The following is a 22,138-nucleotide window of genomic DNA, read 5'->3' as shown; positions in this document are numbered from 1 at the left end:
ATCAGCTTGACATTAAGTCATTGTCCTGTTGAACAAATATTGGCTCCTTTCTATAAACTTACAACTTCTTTAAAATAAGTGTTAAGTCACCATGTTTCCCCAAGTTTTACAAGATGTTTTTAGTAGACATTTATAAAGGAAAGCTCAAGAAATCGTTTATATTAATCTACCTTCATGAATTTTTTTGTTGTGTTTGGTTTTTACTTATTTATGAACTGTCTTACAGAGATACTAAAAGTAATTGCGACCCTACTTCGAAATTCTCCCCAGTGCCCAGAGAGCATGGAGGTTCGCCGAGCATTTCTTTCTGACATGATTAAACTTTTTAATAACAGTAGAGAAAACAGGAGGTAAGCTGGAACAGAAAGCATCTATTTACAGTATTCATGTAGACTTTTGGGTGATTCCAGTTTGTCTTAGAAAAATTCCTCTTTATAAGTGTGAGGGAATAACACACAAGAGCTAGAATTTTTATTATTAAGTCTGCTTTGGATGTATTATAGATAACTATGGCTTGGGTCCAGCCCCCAGCCCCACATTGAAATAGGGTTTCTGTGTAGCCCTACCTGTCCTTCTGTAGACCAGGCTGGCCTGGAACTTACAGACCAACCTGCCTTTGTCTTGTGAGTGCTGGGATTAAAGGCATGTATTAACAAGCCTGGCCTGGTTTGTCCCTCTTCCCTCCCTCCCCCATCTCTTTCTTTTTACAGACAATTAGTCTTTAAAATTCTTTGGTGATTTTATATTTTGTAGTAATTCAATGTTTTTTAAAAAATATTTTCAGGAGCTTGCTGCAGTGCTCTGTGTGGCAAGAATGGATGCTTTCTCTCTGCTATTTTAATCCTAAGAATTCAGATGAGCAAAAGATAACAGAGATGGTATACGCCATATTCAGAATTCTGCTTTACCATGCAGTCAAATACGAGTGGGGTGGCTGGCGAGTGTGGGTAGACACCTTATCCATCACACATTCAAAGGTAAGCTGCCTTATGAAAGTGTATGATGTTTTAAGCAACTGTAATTTTGAATTTTACTCATGTAAAATATTAATATGCTTGAAATAAAGGAAAAAGACAAGTTATTTTCTGAAAATGAATGAAGTAAAACCAAAGGCATTAATAAAAGTATTCCTTACTTATATAGATCTGAAACAATTATTTCCAGTGTAAGTATTATATGTGTTTAAGTAAAATTGAACATCATGGAATAATATATAGAAATTTAGATATTTATGTATGCCATACTCAGATTCTTTTTTTCTGAATTTTTATTGTTGTTAGGAAGTTTTGAACACAAGGTGGCGCACCATGTTCAAAGATGGGAGGTTTTTGTTTTTGTTTTTTTGTTTCCCTCTTGTAAATAATATAAAGTTGAATAAAAAGAAAAGTTCTGGCTCATATTTGCACTTTGCTCAGTCAAAATTAGGTAAAAAAAAATTGGTTTCAAGGAAAATCTCACCTGTTTTCCTGTTTTTAACTCAGTGTGTATATAACCCAGGATGGCCATGAATTTAGTAATCCAGTCAGCAGTGACGTGGGACTTGTGAGCCTCCTGCCTCTACCTTCTAAGGTTGAGTGGTAGGCTTATATCACTTCTTCCAGCCTGTTCTTTGCTTTTTTAGCTTAAAAATTTATAATGAAATATTAGAGACACTGAAAGATACAAAGAGCAAGGGGCCTAATACTTAGCATTTATGAAATTAAATACACATTCTCAAATGTTTTGTCTATATCCTTCCTAGCTCCTACTCCCATTCCCCACTAACGTACTTCAATGTTACTATTTATGTATCTTCTTTATACTCTTAGTGAAGTATATACCTTTATGTAGTTTTTTTTTTTGTTTAACTAGCTCAAGTTATTGAGCCTAGTGCAGCCTATATGCTAGGCATTCTCTCTGTCCTTGGGCCTTACTGTCAAACCTTTACATCTCTTAATAGTACTATTCTTCTCTATATTTAAACTTAGGGTTAAATGCTAGCATATTAAATGGCCTTTTTGCAAATCATTGTTTATATACTGTTGTTTGGATTCATTGATATCTACTCCTGTACTGTGTTCATTTTCTCATTTATTTTTTTTTTCCATGCCTCAACCTGACTCTTCTACCAGTTGATAAGCAAATTATGCATATTTGAGAATTTGTATAAATTCTTAGAGCTGCAATATGTAATACTTTGTAAGATAATGTAATTTCCCCCCTCAGATTAGTGCATAGATTTATATCATTACTGGCATTTATTATTATTCTAAGTTCTTACAGTTTCACATCACCTCATCACTTTGTCTGTTATTTAAAATATTTGATAAGCTAAAGTTTTAATTTATGTGTCATCACAATCAGAATGCTTGTTTTCTGAGTGTGTGGTTTTGTATGTCATTAGTCCTAGCACCCAGGATGCAGAAGGGCATCCTATTCAGCATGTCAGGTATCTGTGGGCATCTGCAGTCACACACATATACCCAAATGCAAACACACAGCGCACATAATTAAAACAATAAAAAAGGAAATCTTAAGAAAGCCGGGCGTGGTGGCGCACGCCTTTAATCCCAGCACTCGGGAGGCAGAGGCAGGCGGATTTCTGAGTTCGAGGCCAGCCTGGTCTACAAAGTGAGTTCCAGGACAGCCAGGGCTATACAGAGAAACCCTGTCTCAAAAAACCAAAAAAAAAAAAAAAAAGAAAGAAAGAAAATCTATTGGGAAATAAAAATAGGCACTGATTTCATGAAGTGCCTTTGGTATACATACTAGATTTTTGAGACTGATCAGTTTAGTCCAAAGCATTGTTCAGCTAACCATGACCCAAGGTCAAAATGATGCCTTATGTATTGCTATAAATAAACATTTTGAAACATAATCACTCCTGTCCATATATTTATTAATATATGGCTATTTTTGCACTACAAGATAAATTGAGTATTTCCTACAGCATCACATGACTCTTAAAGCCCCGACTGTCCAGAGTGTGATCCTGGATAGGAGCAGTTTCCCATCCCTATGGACTTTATTTTAGTTTGTACTGTAAAAACTGACTACTTTTCCTCTATTATAGTGGGCTGCTGTAATCTGGGTTGATTTCCCTTAGTAGGTTTTCACTTTTTGGAGACAGATAAGGAGAAAAATTGATTTGCATTTGAGCCTCATATGCATTTGATTTAGATTTCAGAGCTATATGGTAGCATTGCAGGTTAGGAAAGTGCCAAGCAGGAAGCAGATATTTTTCACGTTTTCTAAGTGTGTATGAGTTTGCTGAAGGAAGGATGGTTAGGGGAATATTACCTTCAGAGAGATGCTAAGTGTCACTAGAAGACTTTGGGAGTATATGAGAATTATTTCAGAGGATCTGTGAAGTTTTCCTATCCAGCTACATAACTAAGTGGGGTTGGATTTTCTTACAGATCCCATGTAAGATTATGGATCTATCAATCTAAAAACAACATCTTGTTCTCCTCCATAGGCTGTTCATTCATTCTTTTAGTAACAAGTTAGTTTTTTAAAATTATTTTTTCACATATGTCTACCTTGTCTTTCACTGATGCCATGGATAAATGTATTTTTTAATATATTTCTACTACTTGACAGAAACTACCCTCTGGCTGTAGGGTTATAGTTCTTTTCCAATAAGCTCCGGTGTGTTAAATCTTTCTTTATACAGTCCTTTCCCTTTATTCAAGTTTTTTCCGTTGTTTAGGACTTAACTGGTCACCCAGTCTGTATGAGTTCACAGCATGTAATGTATGTTAGTGTCTCTTGTTGGTCCTGACTTGTGCATCAGTTTCCTGCATTGCATACTGTTGCTGGAGAGAGCTGGACGCTTGGTGCTATCTGTACCTCCATGATTGCCTGCTCAGCTTTCTGCTTTTCTCTCGGTCTCTGTCTTCTGTTTCTCAACATGTATTACCAGCTTACATCTTTTTCTGTTCTGTCCTTTATCTCTGCAGTCTGTACCCCTGTCCTTCTGATGGCAGCTTATTTCCCTGCACTCTGTCTGTTCCTCCTTTGGTAGAGCTGTACCTCTTCCATCGCCACTCCTCTCTGAGCTCTTTGCTGTTTGGTGGGTTTTTGTCTCCTCAGCATTTCCAGTCATTCTCTGCCCAGCCTGTTAGTGGTTCTCTACTCTCTTCCTTCCAATATTAAAACCTTCACCTCTTTCTCTTACTTCCTATATGTATTCACTTTCTTGTTCTTTCTTGCTTCTTCTACTTTAGCACTTTCCTAGAAAGTATGAAAGTTGAAAGAATATTCCAAGACATATCATCCTGGAAAGCATTGTTTTCTAATGGGATATAACATGCATGTAAAAGGGCTGTCTATAAGATCCAGGCCATAAGCACCACAGAAGAGACATACACAGTGAAAGGAGCAGCCGCTTCTACTTGAGGTCATGGAGGAGTCTGTGGAACAGGTGACATTGAGCACAGTCTTAAGAAGGAAATCCATGGGGTAGAAATTGGGTGACTTTCTGGTCGAGGAAGCAGACAGAGTAAGCAGAGACTCAGAGATAGTGTCATTTAGGAAAAAGTGATAGGTAGGTTTGCATGGAGACGTGTGACTTGCATGAAGGAGGATGCTATGTATAATGTAGCAGTGTGTGCCAATATTAACTATGAATGTCCCTGTGATACCTCTTCTCTTTCTCTGTTAATAAAAGATAATTCTTCTCTCGCAATTTATCAGCAGCTATTAACATTTCTTCACATCATCCATAGAACTGTGCTTTGTGCTGAGTGTTTAGCTGTGAGTGGCACAGTAAGCATTTGTTGTAGGAAGGGGAAAGAAGAAGTTTATCATTACTGTATAAAGCTTCTTTACTTATTCTGTGTATGATTAAGCAATTCTGTCTTACTGGGAAGCCACAAACAGTGGTGGCTGTTTATGAGGGCACCCATGGCCACTCACAGTATGATGTTGATCACATCTGCAGAGGAATTTAGGATGCACATCGTATTATAGTTTTCCTTGTCCAACCTCAGAATCCTATGGTTTTGTTTTGTTTTGTTTTGTTTTGTTTTGTTTTGTATTGTGGGACAGGGTTCATTTGTGTTATTCCTGGCTATCCTGGAACCCACTCTGCAGACCAGGCTGGCCTCACAGAGATCCACCTGCCTCTGCCTCTTGAGTGCTGGGTTTAAAGGTGCATGTCACCACCGGTTGGCTTCAAAATCTTACTCCTGTGGTAGAGGAATTCTCGAAGAGTTTATTAGATCTGGGGATCAATGCAGGGCCTTGTGTGTACTGTGCAAGTTCCCTACTACTAAACTATACCGCAGGCTGTAACTCTGTCCTTTAAAAGTAGCTCCTTGCTGTGTATGGTGGTATGTGCCTATAATCTCAGCCATTTGCATACATGGCAGAGGATAATCCTTTGTTTAAGATTAGCCTGGGCACTGTGGAGGCCCAATTCCAAAACATACAAACATAATACATGTATATGCACACCCCACATGTATGTACACACATATGCATATATATATATATGTGTGTGTGTATACACACGCATATGTATATATATATATATATATATATGCACACATACATACACATACATAAAATAAACTCTTATGCACAAGTTTGAATACTGCTCTGTGTATGCAGGAAATATTTTTGTTACTTTCATAAAATTCTTACCTGCCTACCTTTGCATTAAGCTTATAATGTATTGTAAGATGTTTTTGTCCTTAGGCAAGAATATGTGGAGATGTGGAGAGTCCACAAGAATATGTGGAGATGTGGAGAGTCCACAAGAATATGTGGAGATGTGGAGAGTCTAAAGAAACTGAATGTGTACCTTCCTTTCTGGCCTCTTAATAGAGTTTTAATTATAAAATTGTTTATTGTTTTATGAGTTAATATAAGGTGCAGAGAAGGGAGGAAGTATAGTATTTGCAAGCAGTAGTTTTTGTTTTTGTTTTTTTTTTTTTTAAAGACATCGATTATATAGAATAAATACAGAGTGGTCAGAGAGAAGAGGCAGGCATTGTTTAGTTTATATTTTTCTTTACTTCAGGGACTTTTGATTTGAAACAGATCTTAAAACTGCTTTGTAAAGAAAATAATTGCTTTAAGGAAGGGCCTTGTGTCTGCTTTCCGATAAAAGCCAGTCTTCTGCCTCCTTTTAAAAGGAAATGCTGACTTAAGTGGTTGTGGAGTGTTTTTTGTTTTTGTAGTTTTAAAGTGGAGTGAAACTAGATTTGCTACATTTTTGCCATGATGCTATATTTAAAGTGCTAAATGAAATTGTGAGAGGCAAAGAAAAGCTTGTTTCACATTGACTCTTGTAATTTCAACTTTTTTTTATTATTATTCATTCCATTTGTTTACATCTCAAATGATATTCCACTTCATGGTTACCCCTCCACAAATCCCCCCATCCCACAGCTGCCTTCTCCTCCCTCCCCTTTGCCTCTGTGAGGGTGCTCACCCACCCCCCATCCTCTCCCACCCCACAGTTCCAGCTTCCCCCTATGCTGGGGCATCAAACCTGTAATTTCAACTTTTCATTTTAGTTTTCAACACATATATTTTCATTTTCTCTGTGAAAAATTTCTTCATTGATTAAAAATTAAAAGGTATTTTTCCATAAAATTTATACAAAACAATTTATTTAAATATCTCTACAGTCATTCTTTTTGACTTTGAAATGCTAACAGTTTTTTAAAAAGGGACACGTTGTGCTCCTGAGCTCTCCATATGAACATGGGTATGATCTAATAGAGTTTGGGTCAGCTGTGAGTTACTTCGCTAAGGAGGTGAATGACTCCTATCACACTAAGGATTCTGTTGAGGTTCTTATAGCCGTTTTTCTCTCTGTAAAAGTATCTGTTTAAAAGCATCTTAAATACTTTTTGCATGTGGTATTATAATTATAAAATGTCATTAAAGCTTGCCTTTTGCTTTCTGCAGTTTTTTTTTGGGTCTCAGTATCACAACTTTATATTGTAGTTCTTGATGAAGAACCAGTGTGTAAAGACCTAAGTTGCAGAATTGGATGGCTTTTGCTTTTGCAGTTACATCAGGATATATGCAGCTGCTATAAAAAGCCAAAGAAACTCAATTGCAATTTTATTGTTCAGTTTGATAGATTTCCTGCCACCTTTGTAGCAGGGAAGCTGTTTGTCATTGTGCGCTGTTCCACCAACAGCGGAACTAGGTTTTATAAGCAGTAATAGGCTTCTAGCAACTGCACTGGGCTGCTTACTGGGGCTAAGGGTTTCAGACATGTGCCCAGCAACCTGTGTAATTTCATTGTAGTCTATGTTTTCATCTTTTAAACGTTTTCTCCTTTTTAGAAAAGGGTGAAATCTAATGCAATTCAATAATAATGTTTTCATTTGGTATGCTGAAATGTTTTTACTCTTTAATTATCATTTAAATTAGATTATTCCATATTATTAATTGTGAGAATGACCCAAAACCTCTTTTTAAAATATAGACACTGAGCTTCAGTCTTTAGACTGTATGTTCTATGTTGACAAAAGACAAAAATAATGAGCAAGTAAAAATTAATTATACTTGAATTGGAAATGTAATGTGAATTAGATTGTGCTCAACTGGATGACTTTGAGTAAAATACTTAAAGATCTTAGATGATTAGAGTATGTTACCTATTTTTAATAATCTGAGAAGCTGTTTAATTGTTCATTTTAGTCATTTTATAGACAAAACTATAGAATAATAAGAGTAAAAGCCCTCCAGTAGGAAATTTCAAGAGCCAGTGAGATGGCTTAGTGGGTAAAGTTGTGTATTGCCTAACCTGATAACCTGTGTTTGATCCATGGACTCATAGGTAGAAGCAGAGAAATGACCTCCACATGTGCTGTGGAGCATGAACACATATGTGCTCATACATAAATAAATGTAATCTAAAACATAAAAGAAATGTCAAATGTTACAATTTTTATGTTTCACAGATTATTTGCATTTTATGCTTAATTGGTGAAGTAGTCTTATCATTAAAATTTAAAAAAAATTACCTTTTCTTATTTCTTTTAAAACTTAAAAATAACAAGAAAATTAGAATGTACTACAAATGTATGCACACAAAACCACCAAGCCACTCAATGTCCAAATGTTCTCATATGGCTTAATATTAGTATTATGGTAAGCCCTTCAGGCCCACTGATCCATATGTGTAATTGCTAAGCAGTGATGCCCTTATTGAGTGTGTGCACATTCTTTATATTTATCTTTTCATGGGATACATTTCTGTAGAATTTCCAGAAAGAGTTTCTGTATTTTAGAATGTTTTATTAGTTACACTAAAGTGCTCACTAAAATTTTTAGTAATTTATATTCCAGATTTTCATTTAAGCACATATTTAGAGTTTTTAAGAAAATAAAATTGCTCACAGGAGATCAGGCACGTTCAGGGTGATCTGGCCAAGAGTCTTTTGGCTCATTCCTTCTGTTGGTTTGCCTTATCCAACTTCAATTTGTTTTGTTATGTTTTGTTGTTCTCTCTTAGAAGCCTGTTCTTTTCTGAAGAGAGACAGGTCTGGATGGTAGGGGAGGAACTGGGAGGAGTTCAGGGAAGGGAAACTATAATCAGGATATATTATATGAAAAAAGAATAATTTTTTTATGAAAGGGAAAATAAAATTGATGATTATTATTTTTGATTATCGTAGTAAAGATTGTCAGCTTTTCTGGGCTGCTGCTTCGGTGAAGCAGGTTTGTGAGTGTAGAAAACTCACGCTTTCAGAGCCATAGCCCTAGCTCTTATTTTATTGTTTTGTTATAGAGTTTTTCTGGACAGCTTAGGCAGACTTTTTTTTCCCTTTTCTTTTTTTTCATTGAAAATAATTTTTTTCTTATACATTGTATTATGATCACGGTTTCTCCTCCCTCATTTTCTTCCAGATTCTCCCCACTTCCCCACATGTCCAACTGCACATCCTTTTCTCTCTTTAGAAAATAAACAGGCAAATAAACAAACTACACTAAATAAATCAAACAAAACAAAACAACAAAGAAAAAGCATGAGATATGTACACAGGCACACACACACATGTGCACACACATGTACACACACACACACACCATAAAAAAATCACATAATCAGAAACTATGGTATATAAACAAAAGACCTCTAAGGGAAAATACTGGCCAAACAAAGCTTTATGAAACAAAACAAATTCAAAACTGGCCATCTGCTCCTGGGCATGGCGAGCGCGGATTGCACACTCATTAAGTCTTTGCAAGTGGCTGTCAGTTGGTGAAAGCTTCTGGGCTGGGACTGGGCTGGGGGCTGTGTCCACTTGCCTTCTGCAGCATGGGGAACCTGCCTGGCATAGAGCCCTGCAGGCTTTGTGCTTGCTGCCAGTGTCTTTGTGAGCTTATATATGTGTCGGTACTGCTGTGTTTACATGGCCTTGTTTCCTTACCATCCTTCCTCCTTCCTGGCTTTACAATCTTCCACTTCCTCTTTTCCTCATTTTCCGAGTACTAAGAGGGAGGTTTGATGAAGACAGCCCATTACGACTGAATGTTTCAATGTCTCTCACTTTCAGTGTGTTGTCCAGTCGTGGGTCTGTGTATTAGTTACCATCTACTGGAGGAGGAAGTTTCTCAGATGATGGTTGAATGAGGCCTGATTTATGGGTGTAGCAGGTTAGGAATCAATGTACTGTTATACATTCCTTTAGCAGAACAATAGTGTTTGGTTTTCTTCAGCTTTGTGGCCTAAGCCTCAGATTCTTGGCCCCCTGAGCAGTGTCAGGCATGGATTCAGTCTTCTGGAATGGCCTTAAATCCAATCAGATATGGTTTGTTATTCCTGCAGCTTTTGTGCCATTATTACACCAGCATATTTCAGCATCTACAGTGGTGACAGGCAAGGAAGCACTGTAGATCACTGGATTTATACCTGGGTTGGTGGATGCTTTTCTTTTCTGGTAGCATGCAGAGTACCTGCCAGTACCATGAACGTTAGTCATTAGGGGTGAAGGCTCTAGGTAGGCAACCTTCTGGCTTCTCTATACTCAATGAGTTACATAGGTATTGTCTTTAGCAATAGGGTATTATTATCAGTTTGTGAAGAACAACCAGTAGCCTTGTCAATAGCCTGAGTTGATTGGGTGTTTCCATGGGGATCTCTCTGGCCAATAACTTAGGTATAACTCATTCCTGGCACTGGAGATTTTATTTTGTGACAAGAGAAGCCTAATTGGGATTTATCTACCTCCCCTACCAAGTTTGGTGTTTTCACTTGGATTTCTTTTATATATGTATGTATTTTAAGAAGCTTCTACTACAGTAGGTTTCTATACAACCCCTGAAATGATAAGATAGACTTTGTGTAAGTGTTACAACTTGGATGGCAAAGGTATTCTGGCAGTTAGGAGCCACAAAGTTACACCACACAACAAACTTTATACAAGAGATTCATTGGAAGGGAAAAACCCAGGAGGGTAGCTGTCATTACTTGGGTGAGAAGCAGCAAAGAACTGAGCAGAAGACAGGAGAGATAGATAGATAGATAGATAGATAGATAGATAGATAGATAGATAGATCCTTAGAGGGTAGAGCTTTCCAGGGTGGAGACTTCTAGGGTAGGGCTTGGTGGGTTTTCAAATCCAGAGTTGAGCTTTTTATTCTGCATGATGGGGTTGGGTCCACGTAGGGAAGTTAGTGTTCTGTAGTTGGAACCTGGTGGTTGTAGGTCCTCAGAGGAGGCTCCTGGCCCTCTTGTGCTTGATTTGAGGGGTTTACACTTTGAACTTCAGATTCACATCTCTCTGTTTCAGTAGTGCTGGAATTATGGATTTGTGTTATCACTTTGTCATGATTTGTCTTAACTTTATATATGTATATATACATATGCATACATATATTCATATATATATATTTGTGTTTGTGTATAATGAAGATAATAGAATGCTCTTAAGTGATAGTAAGAGCAAATGTTTGTCAGGAATACAATATTGTGCATGAACCATCAGTATGTTAGCTTTTGGTTAAGAATTTTATACAGAATCACTTATGAAAATGAGCTTAATTTAGTGTATTCTAAAGGATATTATTGACTAGTGAACAATTGCCACCTAAGAATTTTTTGTATTATATGGAAATTTGTGCACCAAGTTTACCTTTTGTCTTACATAAATTCTAGCATGTCCCCAAGTATTAGCCTGTTTAGACAGATACTAATGATATTAGTGTTTCTCTTTAAATTACATACTCATGCCACATTAATAAGGAAATGTTGTTTAAAACCTTTATGGAAGGAGAAAGTTTATTTTGAATTTATTATGAGTCATTACTAATATTTATGGTGATCTTCAAAATAAGGACAGCAGATTTGTGAGAAAAACATTTCCTTACCACCCATTTTATCTTTTTGGCAATTAGACAAATGACAAAAGGTAAGCTTGGCAAATACGTGACAATTCATCTTAAATAAATTTAAACCTTTCGTAACGATACGAATGATCAATAAAACCATTAAATTTGCTGCTTTGATGTTACGTTAGACAAAGAGGGAAACATTGTGGAAAGCTAAGATGAAGAGGCATGAGGTGTAAGTAGCAGCTGTCAGAAATGTATAGACCTCCCTACCGGGAGGGTGCTTCTTGGGGGCATGTCTTGAGTTTCATGACTTGTTTCTTAAGACGTGGGAGGGTAAGTTCAGAGGTCCTTCCTATGCTGCCATTTCTCAGTTTCTCAGTTCAGAATATATAAGATGCTTAAAGTACTGTGCTTTTTGATGGAGCACACTGAACTCTGTCAACTACAAGCAATCTTTGTAAAAATAAACATCAAACACCCTCCTGATATACCAAAGGTAAAGGCCCGAGACTAAAGGTAGCATTCCTAACCAGAAATTGATAGGAAAAGTCAATATGATATATCTGTGTCCGAGGCATATGCTCAAACATCTCACAGGAAATCTACAAAAATTACTTTAGATTTTATAAAATTATTTTGGACCAACTTATTAAGAAGACTTCAGTATTTTGAGCTAATTCACCAAGAATAATTAGATGAAAATTATAAAAAAAAATGTTGGTTATATTTGCTACATTTGAATAAAAAAAGAAGCAGACTAAGAATTTATACCTTTGTGTATGTGAAAAACAATGCTTTTGAATGATACATGAAAAATTAATAGTTGGTTATTTGCTTGCCTTTTGTAGGATTTTTGCATTTGAAGTTGAGAGTGGTAGAAAGACATTTTTATACTGTATTCTTTTTATACTTGAGCCATGTGACTTTATCGATTCCAAAATCACTTTTGGTTCATTGTATGAATGAATGAATGCACAGTGCTTATGGTGTGTATCACTTGGTATTCTAATGGGATAGTTCCCATTAGAATTAGGCCTGTAGTGTTATTTTCATAATTTCATAATTTACAGGCTATTAGGCCTGTAGTGTTATTTTCATAATACATTTGCTTTAGTAGTTTCCCAGAGATAGCATATACCTTATGTTTGTTGTCTTAAAAGAAAAACTCTACTAGTAGAGAAGCTAGTTTCGAATATAGATTTGAATAAATGCTTTGTATAAGATTAGTCAGTAAGTATTTACAATTTGAGTTTACTGTTATATCTGCTGCCATGCGTGATTGTTCTATTATTTTCTAAGATCTTGTCTGTGGTAGTAATCTTTACTGATGTACATTGATAATGATATCTCATATGCAGTTACATTGCAAATGTGTCTTATTTATCTGTTATAGCAAACTTTGTTAACATATAAATTAGAAACTATGATGTCATATTCAGCAAGTATTGTATGACATAACACAGTGAAAAGATACATTTATTTAAAGCAAAGCCAGTTGCTAACATGTCTGCTAATTTTTAGAAGTCTAAATTTTTATGCGTTAAGCATTCTTAATATATGAAATAAGGTAATATTAATGTCTTTATTAATTTCTCTTTTATCTCCTAGTTAGTAAATCTGAGTGCCAAATAAGTTGTAAGTAATGGCAAAGAAAAATGTTGCTGTTAGTAGCACATAAGTATCTGTAACAGGGAGTTTATAGAAGTGCTTTCCAAACATTACAAACAGCTATAGATTAGCAATCAAAGGATTGTGAAGATTAATGAGTAGTCTTTTAGCTGGGTAATTTAGAACAATATCTGGTCATTAATTGTGAATTATCAGTTTTAAGTCACAAGTACCTTTAGAAAAACAGCATAAAAAGATAACAATAGTGATAATTGTTCAATTACCACTTAACTTTTGGACTATTGGAATAAATTAAGGGGAAATTAGTAAAGCAACCAAACTTGGATTTTGACAAGCATTTGAAATCCTGAAAGTATCTGCTTTCTAACCTGTGGCAGTGTTGTTTTTTCTTAATATCTCTGTCTCCAGTTTAACATGACAACAGAATGGATGTATTTGTACATAGTTTGGGAGTTTCCAAATTATTTGATTTTATGTTCTTTCTTTCTTATAAAGGCTCCAGCTTTTGTATTGCACAGAAAAAGAGTGAACCAGAGAGAGAGAGAGAGAGAGAGAGAGAGAGAGAGAGAGAGAGAACGTTTATAACAAATTTAAACTTTGAAAATAATGGTTGACCTTTGGGGGAAGGTTTAAAAATAATTTGTATCCATTAGCTAAGTATAAATAAGCTTTTGTAGTTTATAGTTATATTGAGAGCTTCTATAATATCAAGAATAACTAATTTATTTAAATTTATTTTAAAACTTTCTTTTGAAGAGAAATGATAGAGAAATGGGTTTTCATGCTATTAAACCTGAAATTAGTAAAAGAAATTTAAATTTATGTTTTGTGAATGGTGCTCATGTACTTGGAGGAGAAGAATGGCTGATATTGGGTTATAATGTAAGTGAATATATAAATTTAATAATAAAAATCTCTCATAACTGATTGTATGTTTTTCTTGTAGGTTACTTTTGAAATACACAAAGAAAACCTTGCCAATATATTTAGGGAAGAGCAGGGGAAAGGTGATGAAGAAATAGGGCCATGTTCTTCAAGCCTGGTTCCAGAAGGTACTGGTGCTATTAGGGTTGTTGATGTTTCAGTGGGGTCCCAGCACGAAGATCGGAAAGATTCTCCCATCTCTCCTCATTTCACTAGAAATAGTGATGAGAACTCAAGTATTGGGAAGGCAAGTTCAATAGATTCTGCATCCAACACTGAACTGCAGACACATGATATATCAAGTGATGAAAAGAAAGTAGAGCAAGAAAATCAAGAGTTACTGGATCAAGCCACCGTGGAAGAAACAGCTACAAATGGGACAAAAGATGACTTAGAAACATCTTCTGATGCAGCAGAGCTAGTGACTATTAACTCTAATTCTTTGGAACCAGGCAAAGATACAGTGACCATCAGTGAAGTAAGTGCTTCCATAAGTTCTCCCTCAGAAGCAGATGCTGCAGAGATGCCAGAATTACTGGAAAAGTCTGGAGTAGAGGAAGAAGAGGATGATGATTATGTGGAACTGAAGGTAGAAGGCAGCCCTACTGAGGAAGCTGGTCTGCCCACAGAGCTCCAAGGTGAGAGTTTGTCTGTAGCTGCCTCTGAAGGCAGAGAAGAACCAGATATGTGTGGTAATGGCTGTGAAGTTCAAGAGGAAGCACCTATTACTAAAATTCATAATGATCCTGAAACTACAGATTCTGAGGATTCTAGGTTTCCAACTGTGGCCACAGCAGGGTCTTTCGCTACCTCATCAGAAGTTCCTGTCCCTCCAGCAACTGTACAGTCAGACAGTGATGAGATGCTGGATGGAGGGACGAAAGCAACTAACCTTGGTGGAGAAACTGAGTCAGTCAGTGATCGTGCTGATAATGTCTCTGAGGCTCCTGCCACTTCTGAGCAGAAGGTTACCAAACTGGATGTTTCCAGTGTGGCTTCAGATACTGAGAGGTTTGAATTGAAGGCCAGTACGAGCACAGAAGCACCACAGCCTCAACGACATGGGCTTGAGGTAATTATAGATAATTTTCTTTTAAAAAATATATGCATGTTTGCCTATGTATATCATGTGTGTCTGTATTGTCTCTTTAGCATGAACTAGCACTGAGTTAAAAAATACAGTTGTAGATACTTGTATTTGGTTAGTTTAATAGTCATAGTTACATAAATGTAATGGTTTTATAATATTCGACAGTGTGAATTTATGATCATCATTCATTCATTCATTCATTCAATTTTGTGACACTGAGGATTGAACACAGGGTTTTATGCATGCTATGTAAATATTCTACCAGTGATTATACTCTCAGCCCCAATGGCAGCTTTTATTGTTTTAACATACGTCACCAAACATTACCACTTTTAACTTCAAAATTGGCATTAGTTCATAAAGCAACTATTTAAAATACTTGCTTTTTATTCTTCAACTAAATCAGTTTTAGCACATTCCTTTTCTGGTTAAACCTGGGGCTATGTAGTTACCAAGGCATGACTCTGGTTTGAATGTAAGATCTGTTTCTACTATGGGAAGAGTTTGTGTGATGGAGAGGCACAGCTTTCTTTTTTATCAGCATTTCACAGTGACATGTGGTACAAGCGGTTGGATGCATATTACTGCTTCCCCCCTTTTTTCTTAACCTCTGTTCCTCATTTCCTCCCTTTCTTTTGGTTGTTGTCGTTTTGTCTGTTCTTCATTATGTTGACCTTTGTTAATTCTTATTTTAACTAATGAAGAATAATCTAGTTACTGTCTGGATCATAAAAACTGTCATCTCAGCTAATATTCAGAATTAAAAACTGCTTGATTCCTTTGTGAAATGCTACATAGTGGCGATGTCTCTAATAACATGGCCCTATGCTAATTACTGTTGATTTATGGTATTAGCATCATACCATGATAACTTTGCTTTAAATTTATGGTAAGATTAGTCATTGATAAGTTTCTTTTAATTTTACTTTGTAGTGTATTAGAATTTGAATATTTGTTAGATGCATTTCAGGGAAGCTACTGAATTCTGTGCTGATGCCTTCTTTTGAAGTTCAACTTACTTTATTAGTTCTTAACCTTTTCTCTTAGATATCAAGGCAACAGGAACAGACAGCACAAGGAACAGCACCAGATGCAGTAGACCAACAGAGGAGGGACTCCAGATCCACCATGTTTCGCATTCCTGAGTTCAAGTGGTCTCATATGCATCAACGTCTGCTCACTGATCTCTTATTTTCCATAGAAACAGATATACAGATGTGGAGAAGGTTTGTTCATATATTCACTATAGAATACATGTATGAAGCTTAGTTTTTGTTTTCAAAGAAATTTGTGTAAACATTTTGCATTACCCCAAACATTTGATTGGAAAACAGACTATAAATTACTCTATGTTAGTATTCTATCACATTACCATTTATTCTCCATTCTATGTGTGGAATTTCTGGACTACAAACCCAGGAAAATCCAAGATTTCCTGTACTAAAAATTGCTCGAGGTTTGTTATAGTATTTATAGAATTAACTAGAAGGTAGGTATTCCAATGGAGCTTATTATTGTAAATGCCAAAATGTAGTTGATATTTATGTATAGCATTGTTCATATATTTAAAACAAATAATCTATATATGTTCTATCATTTTATATTGTGTGATTTATAATTTTAAAAGAATCCAATTTGTTGATTTTTGTTTGTAAGTTACTCATAACACATTTAAGAGATTTTTATACCACTATGCAAGAAAGTATTAGTAAAAATTTATTTTAAATAGCCCATGTAGTGCTGTTTGCCTTCTAATTTTTGCTGTGATTTCTTAATAAGCATAATTTCATTCAACTCTTTAATCCAAGTGTATAATGAGTAGTGTTTGCTTTAGCGGAGGCTCTGTGCTTGTGCATAGACAGTGACTTCTGACAGAGTGGTTTACTTGTTCTGAGAAAGTGTGAACCTCAGTATCTGCTGCATTTCCTGCCTCTCCTTAAGCAGGTATATGGTATACTGTGATTTCCTTTCCTCAGCTTCATCAGTAAACATAATTTATCTTTGGACAGCCATTCAACAAAGACAGTTATGGACTTCGTGAATAGCAGTGATAATGTCATCTTTGTGCACAACACAATTCATCTCATCTCTCAAGTGATGGACAATATGGTCATGGCTTGTGGGGGTATACTGCCATTGCTCTCAGCTGCTACCTCGGCCACAGTAAGACTTCACTCTACAGTTGGTGTGGAAACATGAATGTTGTGTATCCTCAATGATGACAGCGTTGTACAGTGGGTTCTATACATAATAACTGATGTAATAGAAACAAAGCTTCTGTATTTACCCGAGAAGATTTTAGGATGTGTTGTAGGAGGGAAAAGCTTATAGAGAATGGTACTTTATTAGACATGAGTCCACTTGTGAAGAATGTGACGGAAGTGTTCTCATTGCCTTGTTAGGTTTTTTTTTTCTTATTTTTTTTAGATGAAAATAGAAATTACTCTACTGTTGTAGATTTCCAGAAAGCCTAAACTTGAAAAATCTAGAAACTAGAGGAATGCATCTGGTAAATGTGAATGTAGATATAATTACTAAACCTTATATTTTACAGCATGAGCTGGAGAATATTGAGCCTACTCAAGGCCTTTCAATAGAAGCCTCAGTGACATTTCTTCAGAGGCTAATTAGCCTTGTGGATGTGCTTATATTTGCAAGTTCTCTTGGTTTTACTGAAATTGAAGCTGAAAAAAATATGTCATCTGGAGGAATTCTGCGACAGTGTCTCCGATTGGGTACAAGCCATTATTTAAGAATTTTATTTAACATTTTCAGTTATCCACCCATTACAGTAAAATTTTCCTCATTTTGGGGAGGTATATACTTACCTTGTTGCCATGTGCCTGCATTTTCATGCACATGGTAGTTACTAGCAAGTTCGGTCATGAGGTGGGCATAATCAGTGAGCGTGCTATTAAGGTGATTCTGACTAACAGTCACTCTTCTTTCTTAATTTCTGTTTGATCTAAAATAGAGCTTTTTAGATATTATAAATCATTAGAAGATCTTCTTAGCATGTCTATTCATCTTGTCTCCCACGTACCGTGAAATGCTGATCCTTTTCTCTGCCAAACACATTTCAGTAGGAAGGCTCTCAGTGGACATCATTCAAGTACACATTGATTCCAATAAGCTGGCATACTTTATTAAAGTATTTAACAAAACCATTGAATCTCAGTTCTTCTGGGAACATTTCTTATCTAAGTGAAAGCAAACAAACATAGAATGACTGTTCAACAACTCACTGCTAAGGTTTCATTAGATGAAGCAAACCCTTATTCTTTGCTTGAGGCTTCCTGTCTGGGTGTAACTATTGAGATTCAGTTATTTGACATGCTATGGAGAAGAGATAGTGGGGAAAGAGGATCCAAGAAATGGAAGCAAACCCTTAGGAACCTTGGCTTTATGAAGACAGTTATCTGTAAACATAACAGCAGCAGCAGTAAATTAATGAAACATTTATCAAGAATAAGTACCATTGACCATAGCTTTTAAATGATTTATAATATTCTAAAGGAATTAGTGTACCAATATGTAGAAATTATTTAAAAAGCTCATATTGTGCATTATAAAATAGAAGCTATCGTTTTTTAACTTCTGTCCTTAGTGTTGATATTTATATTGCAATGACAACTGTTTTGTTCTGTTGTCCATGAGGAAATTGTAGATCAAAAAATTAGGAAATTGATCTCAAATTGAAAACTATAATTAATGCAGTTGAAATCTAAATATAGATTTATCTGTATAGGACTGCTGCATCTTTAAATCTATTAGAATTTCTAAACTGAACCGGCTGTGTACTGCAGTGGTTGAGTAGTTGCCTAGCACCGTGAGTCTCTAGGTTCAGTCATTTGAAGTACAGCAAGAGAAGCCCACCATTCCTGAAGTGATTTCTGTTCAGCAGAACTCCCTAGACCATTCTTGAGGGGGCTGGAGGACATTGTGTGAAACAGGATTCAATGAAGATGAGGTTGGCTTTGAACTTGGTGTGTGGTTGAAGATGGCATCTGAATGTGTGATCCTCATGCCTCCTCCTCCTTAGTGCTGGAATTACAGGCATATCTACCAAACATATCACTGCTGAAGATAGGGATCGAATCCAAAGTCTCAGCAGTGCTAGCTGAGCTGCTCTCCCAAATCTTAACCATAATAGAGAAGAAAATTAGTCAATAAACACTAGGTGATAATCTAGGGACATTTTAGGAATTTACTCAAGGTAATCTATTTTGAATGCAGTGTAACAGGAATTGTAGAGTGAAAGTGATTCATATCTGTGCTGTGACCTTAAATATAATTTTCTTTTCTTTTCCTTAAAATATGTTATAGTGTGTGCAGTAGCTGTAAGGAATTGCTTAGAGTGTCAGCAACATTCACAGTTGAAAGCCAGAGGAGATACAGCGAAGAGCTTCAAAACAATACATAGCCTGATTCCCATGGGGAAATCTGCAGCAAAGGTAAGATATGGAATAATTGATTCTATATTTATATTCCACAATTAAGATCCTAAATAGCTAAGCCTGACATGGGTTCTAAAATAGCCACTTTCTTCTGTCAGTATAGCATGCAAATGTTGTGTTTAAATACACGGTAAATATTTGCCTGTACTTACTCTTTCTCTTGCTACCATGATATTTTCTCATTCAGAGATGCCAGTTTTCCCCACATGAGTCTCTGCCCTCCATATTCATCTCCCGCAAGGAAAGGAAACTTATGCAAAAAAACTGGGAGAAAGCATGTTATGTCATTCTTTTCTGATGGTTTACTGTGTTCAATATTTTTTAAAAATTGTTTAATGTGTGAGTGTGTATTGTTATTATTTTATCTCAAACAGAGCCCAGTAGACATTGTGACTGGTGGTATATCTCCAGTAAGAGATCTTGACAGACTCCTGCAAGACATGGACATTAATCGGCTTCGAGCAGTTGTTTTCAGAGACATCGTAAGTGAAAATCTTTCTTTTAAGTATTCTCTTAGCTGCTTCCTGTTGAGCCTGAAGTACTTGAAGTAGAACAGTTCTGTGAAATGAAATCCATAGGTTCAACAGGCAAGCCTGGAAGCCAGGTTTCTTGGAACTGATCTTACAGTCTTAGAATGGACTTAGAGGGGTTATCTGAGTGAATAGAGCTAAGCTGTCAGAGGGAAAGAGCACTGTGCTGGGACACTGGGCACCACCTGTTCTTTCATGTCTCAGCAAATCCAAAAACTTCCATTGTACTCAACTCATCTGGTCAAACGTTGTTGCTAGTAAATGGCAGTCAGGATTCAAACCCTGTAGTCTTGCCTCCAGAATCTTTTCACTTAATGTACTATCATCTAAAACTGAATTTTACTGAATATTTATTGCTTCTTTCTCCATCAAGGGTTTGTTAAAATATATTAATAGATACACAATGAAATGTTTTGTCCATTGTGGTATTTTAAACTTTTATTTGTGAATTATTTTTGAGGTATGGTTTTATGTAGCTCAGGCTGGCTTTCAACTCCTCGGTTGCTCCTGCCTCTTCAGAGCTATGACTATAGTCACATGACTTGCTGTCTTTTTAACTTTTTAAAGATGAAGATAATTTTTTTTTAGCAGATTTTGATGTTAAAGATTTTAAAGTCTTATAAAATACAAATCTTAAAATAGAGTAATTTGCAATCTCCGTACTATTGCAAATATTATTTTTACTAAGTACTTGTTGAATGCTTACTCTATATATATTGAGTTAGGTACTTTAAATATGTACTTCATATGAAGTTTTATGAGCATCATTTTTCTTTGTTCTTTCTCTTTCTCTGGTATTTTAGTGCCCTCTTGTGTTCTTGCCTATGTCTAAGTACAGGTTTTTGATTTGGAGTATTGTCACTGCACAGTGATTTCTGAACACTGACTGAACAGCACAGTGGCAGATGCAGTGTCTGTCTTATCTCATTTATAGACCCATGAGGAAGATGGCAACGTTAGATTTTTTTTTTTTTGTGCTAGACGGCACATAGTAGAAAGAGGCAGAGGAAGGGAGTTAAGGACTTTGGTAATTTGATGGGATGAATAAAGATTTAGTAAGGCCTAAGTAATCAATAACTGACTAAGAAAACCATGTAAATTTGCCTAATGGTTACATTGTCAGTAGTTATAATATGTGACAGGAAAGGGATGTTTAAGAGAAAAGGAAAAATGTACATTTATCTTTTCTACCAAGACTAAGAATCCCATGCTTGCAAATCTACGAAATACAATAGATTGCTAGAAATACTGGAAATGTATCTGTCTTAGTCAGGGTTTCTATTCCTGCACAAACATCATGACCAAGAAACAAGTTGAGGAGGAAAGGGTTTATTCAGCTTACACTTCCATGCTGCTGTTCATCACCAAAGGAAGTCAGGACTGGAACTCAGACAGGTCAGGGAGCAGGAGCTGATGCAGAGGCCATGGAGGGATGTTCTTTACTGGCTTGCCTCCCCTGGCTTGCTCAGCCTGCTCTCTTATAGAACCCAAGACTACCAGCCCAGGGATGGTCCCACCCACAAGGGGCCTTTCCCCCTTGATCACTAATTGAGAAAATGCCTTACAGTTGGATCTCATGGAGGCATTTCCTCAACTGAAGCTCCTTTCTCTGTGATAACTCCAGCTGTGTCAAGTTGACACAAAAATAGCCAGTACAGTATCTAAGAGTTAATTCAAGCAGACTTGTTAAGGGACAGTTTGATATCTAATTTTTTTCTAAACTTGTGTCTAGAATTTCTGACAGTAGTCAATATTTTTTTATTTAATTTTTAATCTTTTGAGAATTTCCTGTATGAGAACAGTAGGTGACAATTGTCCTTTAAGCTTCCATCTATTTTCTCTGCAACAAAGCCAAAGGCCTAGGACAAGTGCCAAGTTGCTGGGAGAAATTTTCAGACTTAGAAATGTACCAAATACTTGAGATGCTTGTAATTTTAGGTTTGATAGGCATATTTGATATTTTTAAATTTAAAATAATTAAGTTAAACCTTTTCTGAGGCATTACCAGACATGATGTGTGTGTGTAGCATTGTTTAGCACAGGATACAGAGGTCACTGATAGTCATGTGCAGGTCATCTGTAGAGCTAGGGTGGCTACATCTATGTCTCAGTTTAGTTTGTCCTTTTTCTTTGAGGAAATTGGTTTGTATTTAGTCCTGGCTTGTGTTTGTCTGTGATATTTAGAATATTCTGGAGGTTCCCTTTCCATCCCTCTTTCTCTG

At 36.2% G+C, this 22,138-nt stretch overlaps 1 protein-coding gene across 4 annotated transcripts in view; it reads left to right on the top strand.

Moving 5' to 3' along the window:
• Lrba (LPS responsive beige-like anchor protein) overlaps positions 1 to 22,138 on the top strand; it is a 576,347-nt gene that overhangs the window by 109,193 nt on the left and 445,016 nt on the right. For all 4 annotated transcript variants that reach the window (XM_029475138.2, XM_021158805.3, XM_085835789.1 and 1 more), the window contains exons 21-28: positions 227 to 350; positions 785 to 977; positions 13,862 to 14,911; positions 15,977 to 16,155; positions 16,939 to 17,092; positions 17,484 to 17,664; positions 19,256 to 19,383; positions 19,761 to 19,868. In XM_029475138.2, coding sequence (XP_029330998.1) covers positions 227 to 350; positions 785 to 977; positions 13,862 to 14,911; positions 15,977 to 16,155; positions 16,939 to 17,092; positions 17,484 to 17,664; positions 19,256 to 19,383; positions 19,761 to 19,868 — 2,117 coding nt within the window. The remainder of the gene's footprint in view (positions 1 to 226; positions 351 to 784; positions 978 to 13,861; positions 14,912 to 15,976; positions 16,156 to 16,938; positions 17,093 to 17,483; positions 17,665 to 19,255; positions 19,384 to 19,760; positions 19,869 to 22,138) is intronic.

The sequence above is a fragment of the Mus caroli genome, unplaced genomic scaffold (genome assembly GCF_978045245.1).
Source record: "Mus caroli unplaced genomic scaffold, Mus_caroli_1 scaffold_3, whole genome shotgun sequence".
Classification (NCBI taxonomy): Eukaryota; Metazoa; Chordata; class Mammalia; order Rodentia; family Muridae; genus Mus; species Mus caroli.
This window is presented reverse-complemented; position numbering and strand designations above follow the sequence as displayed.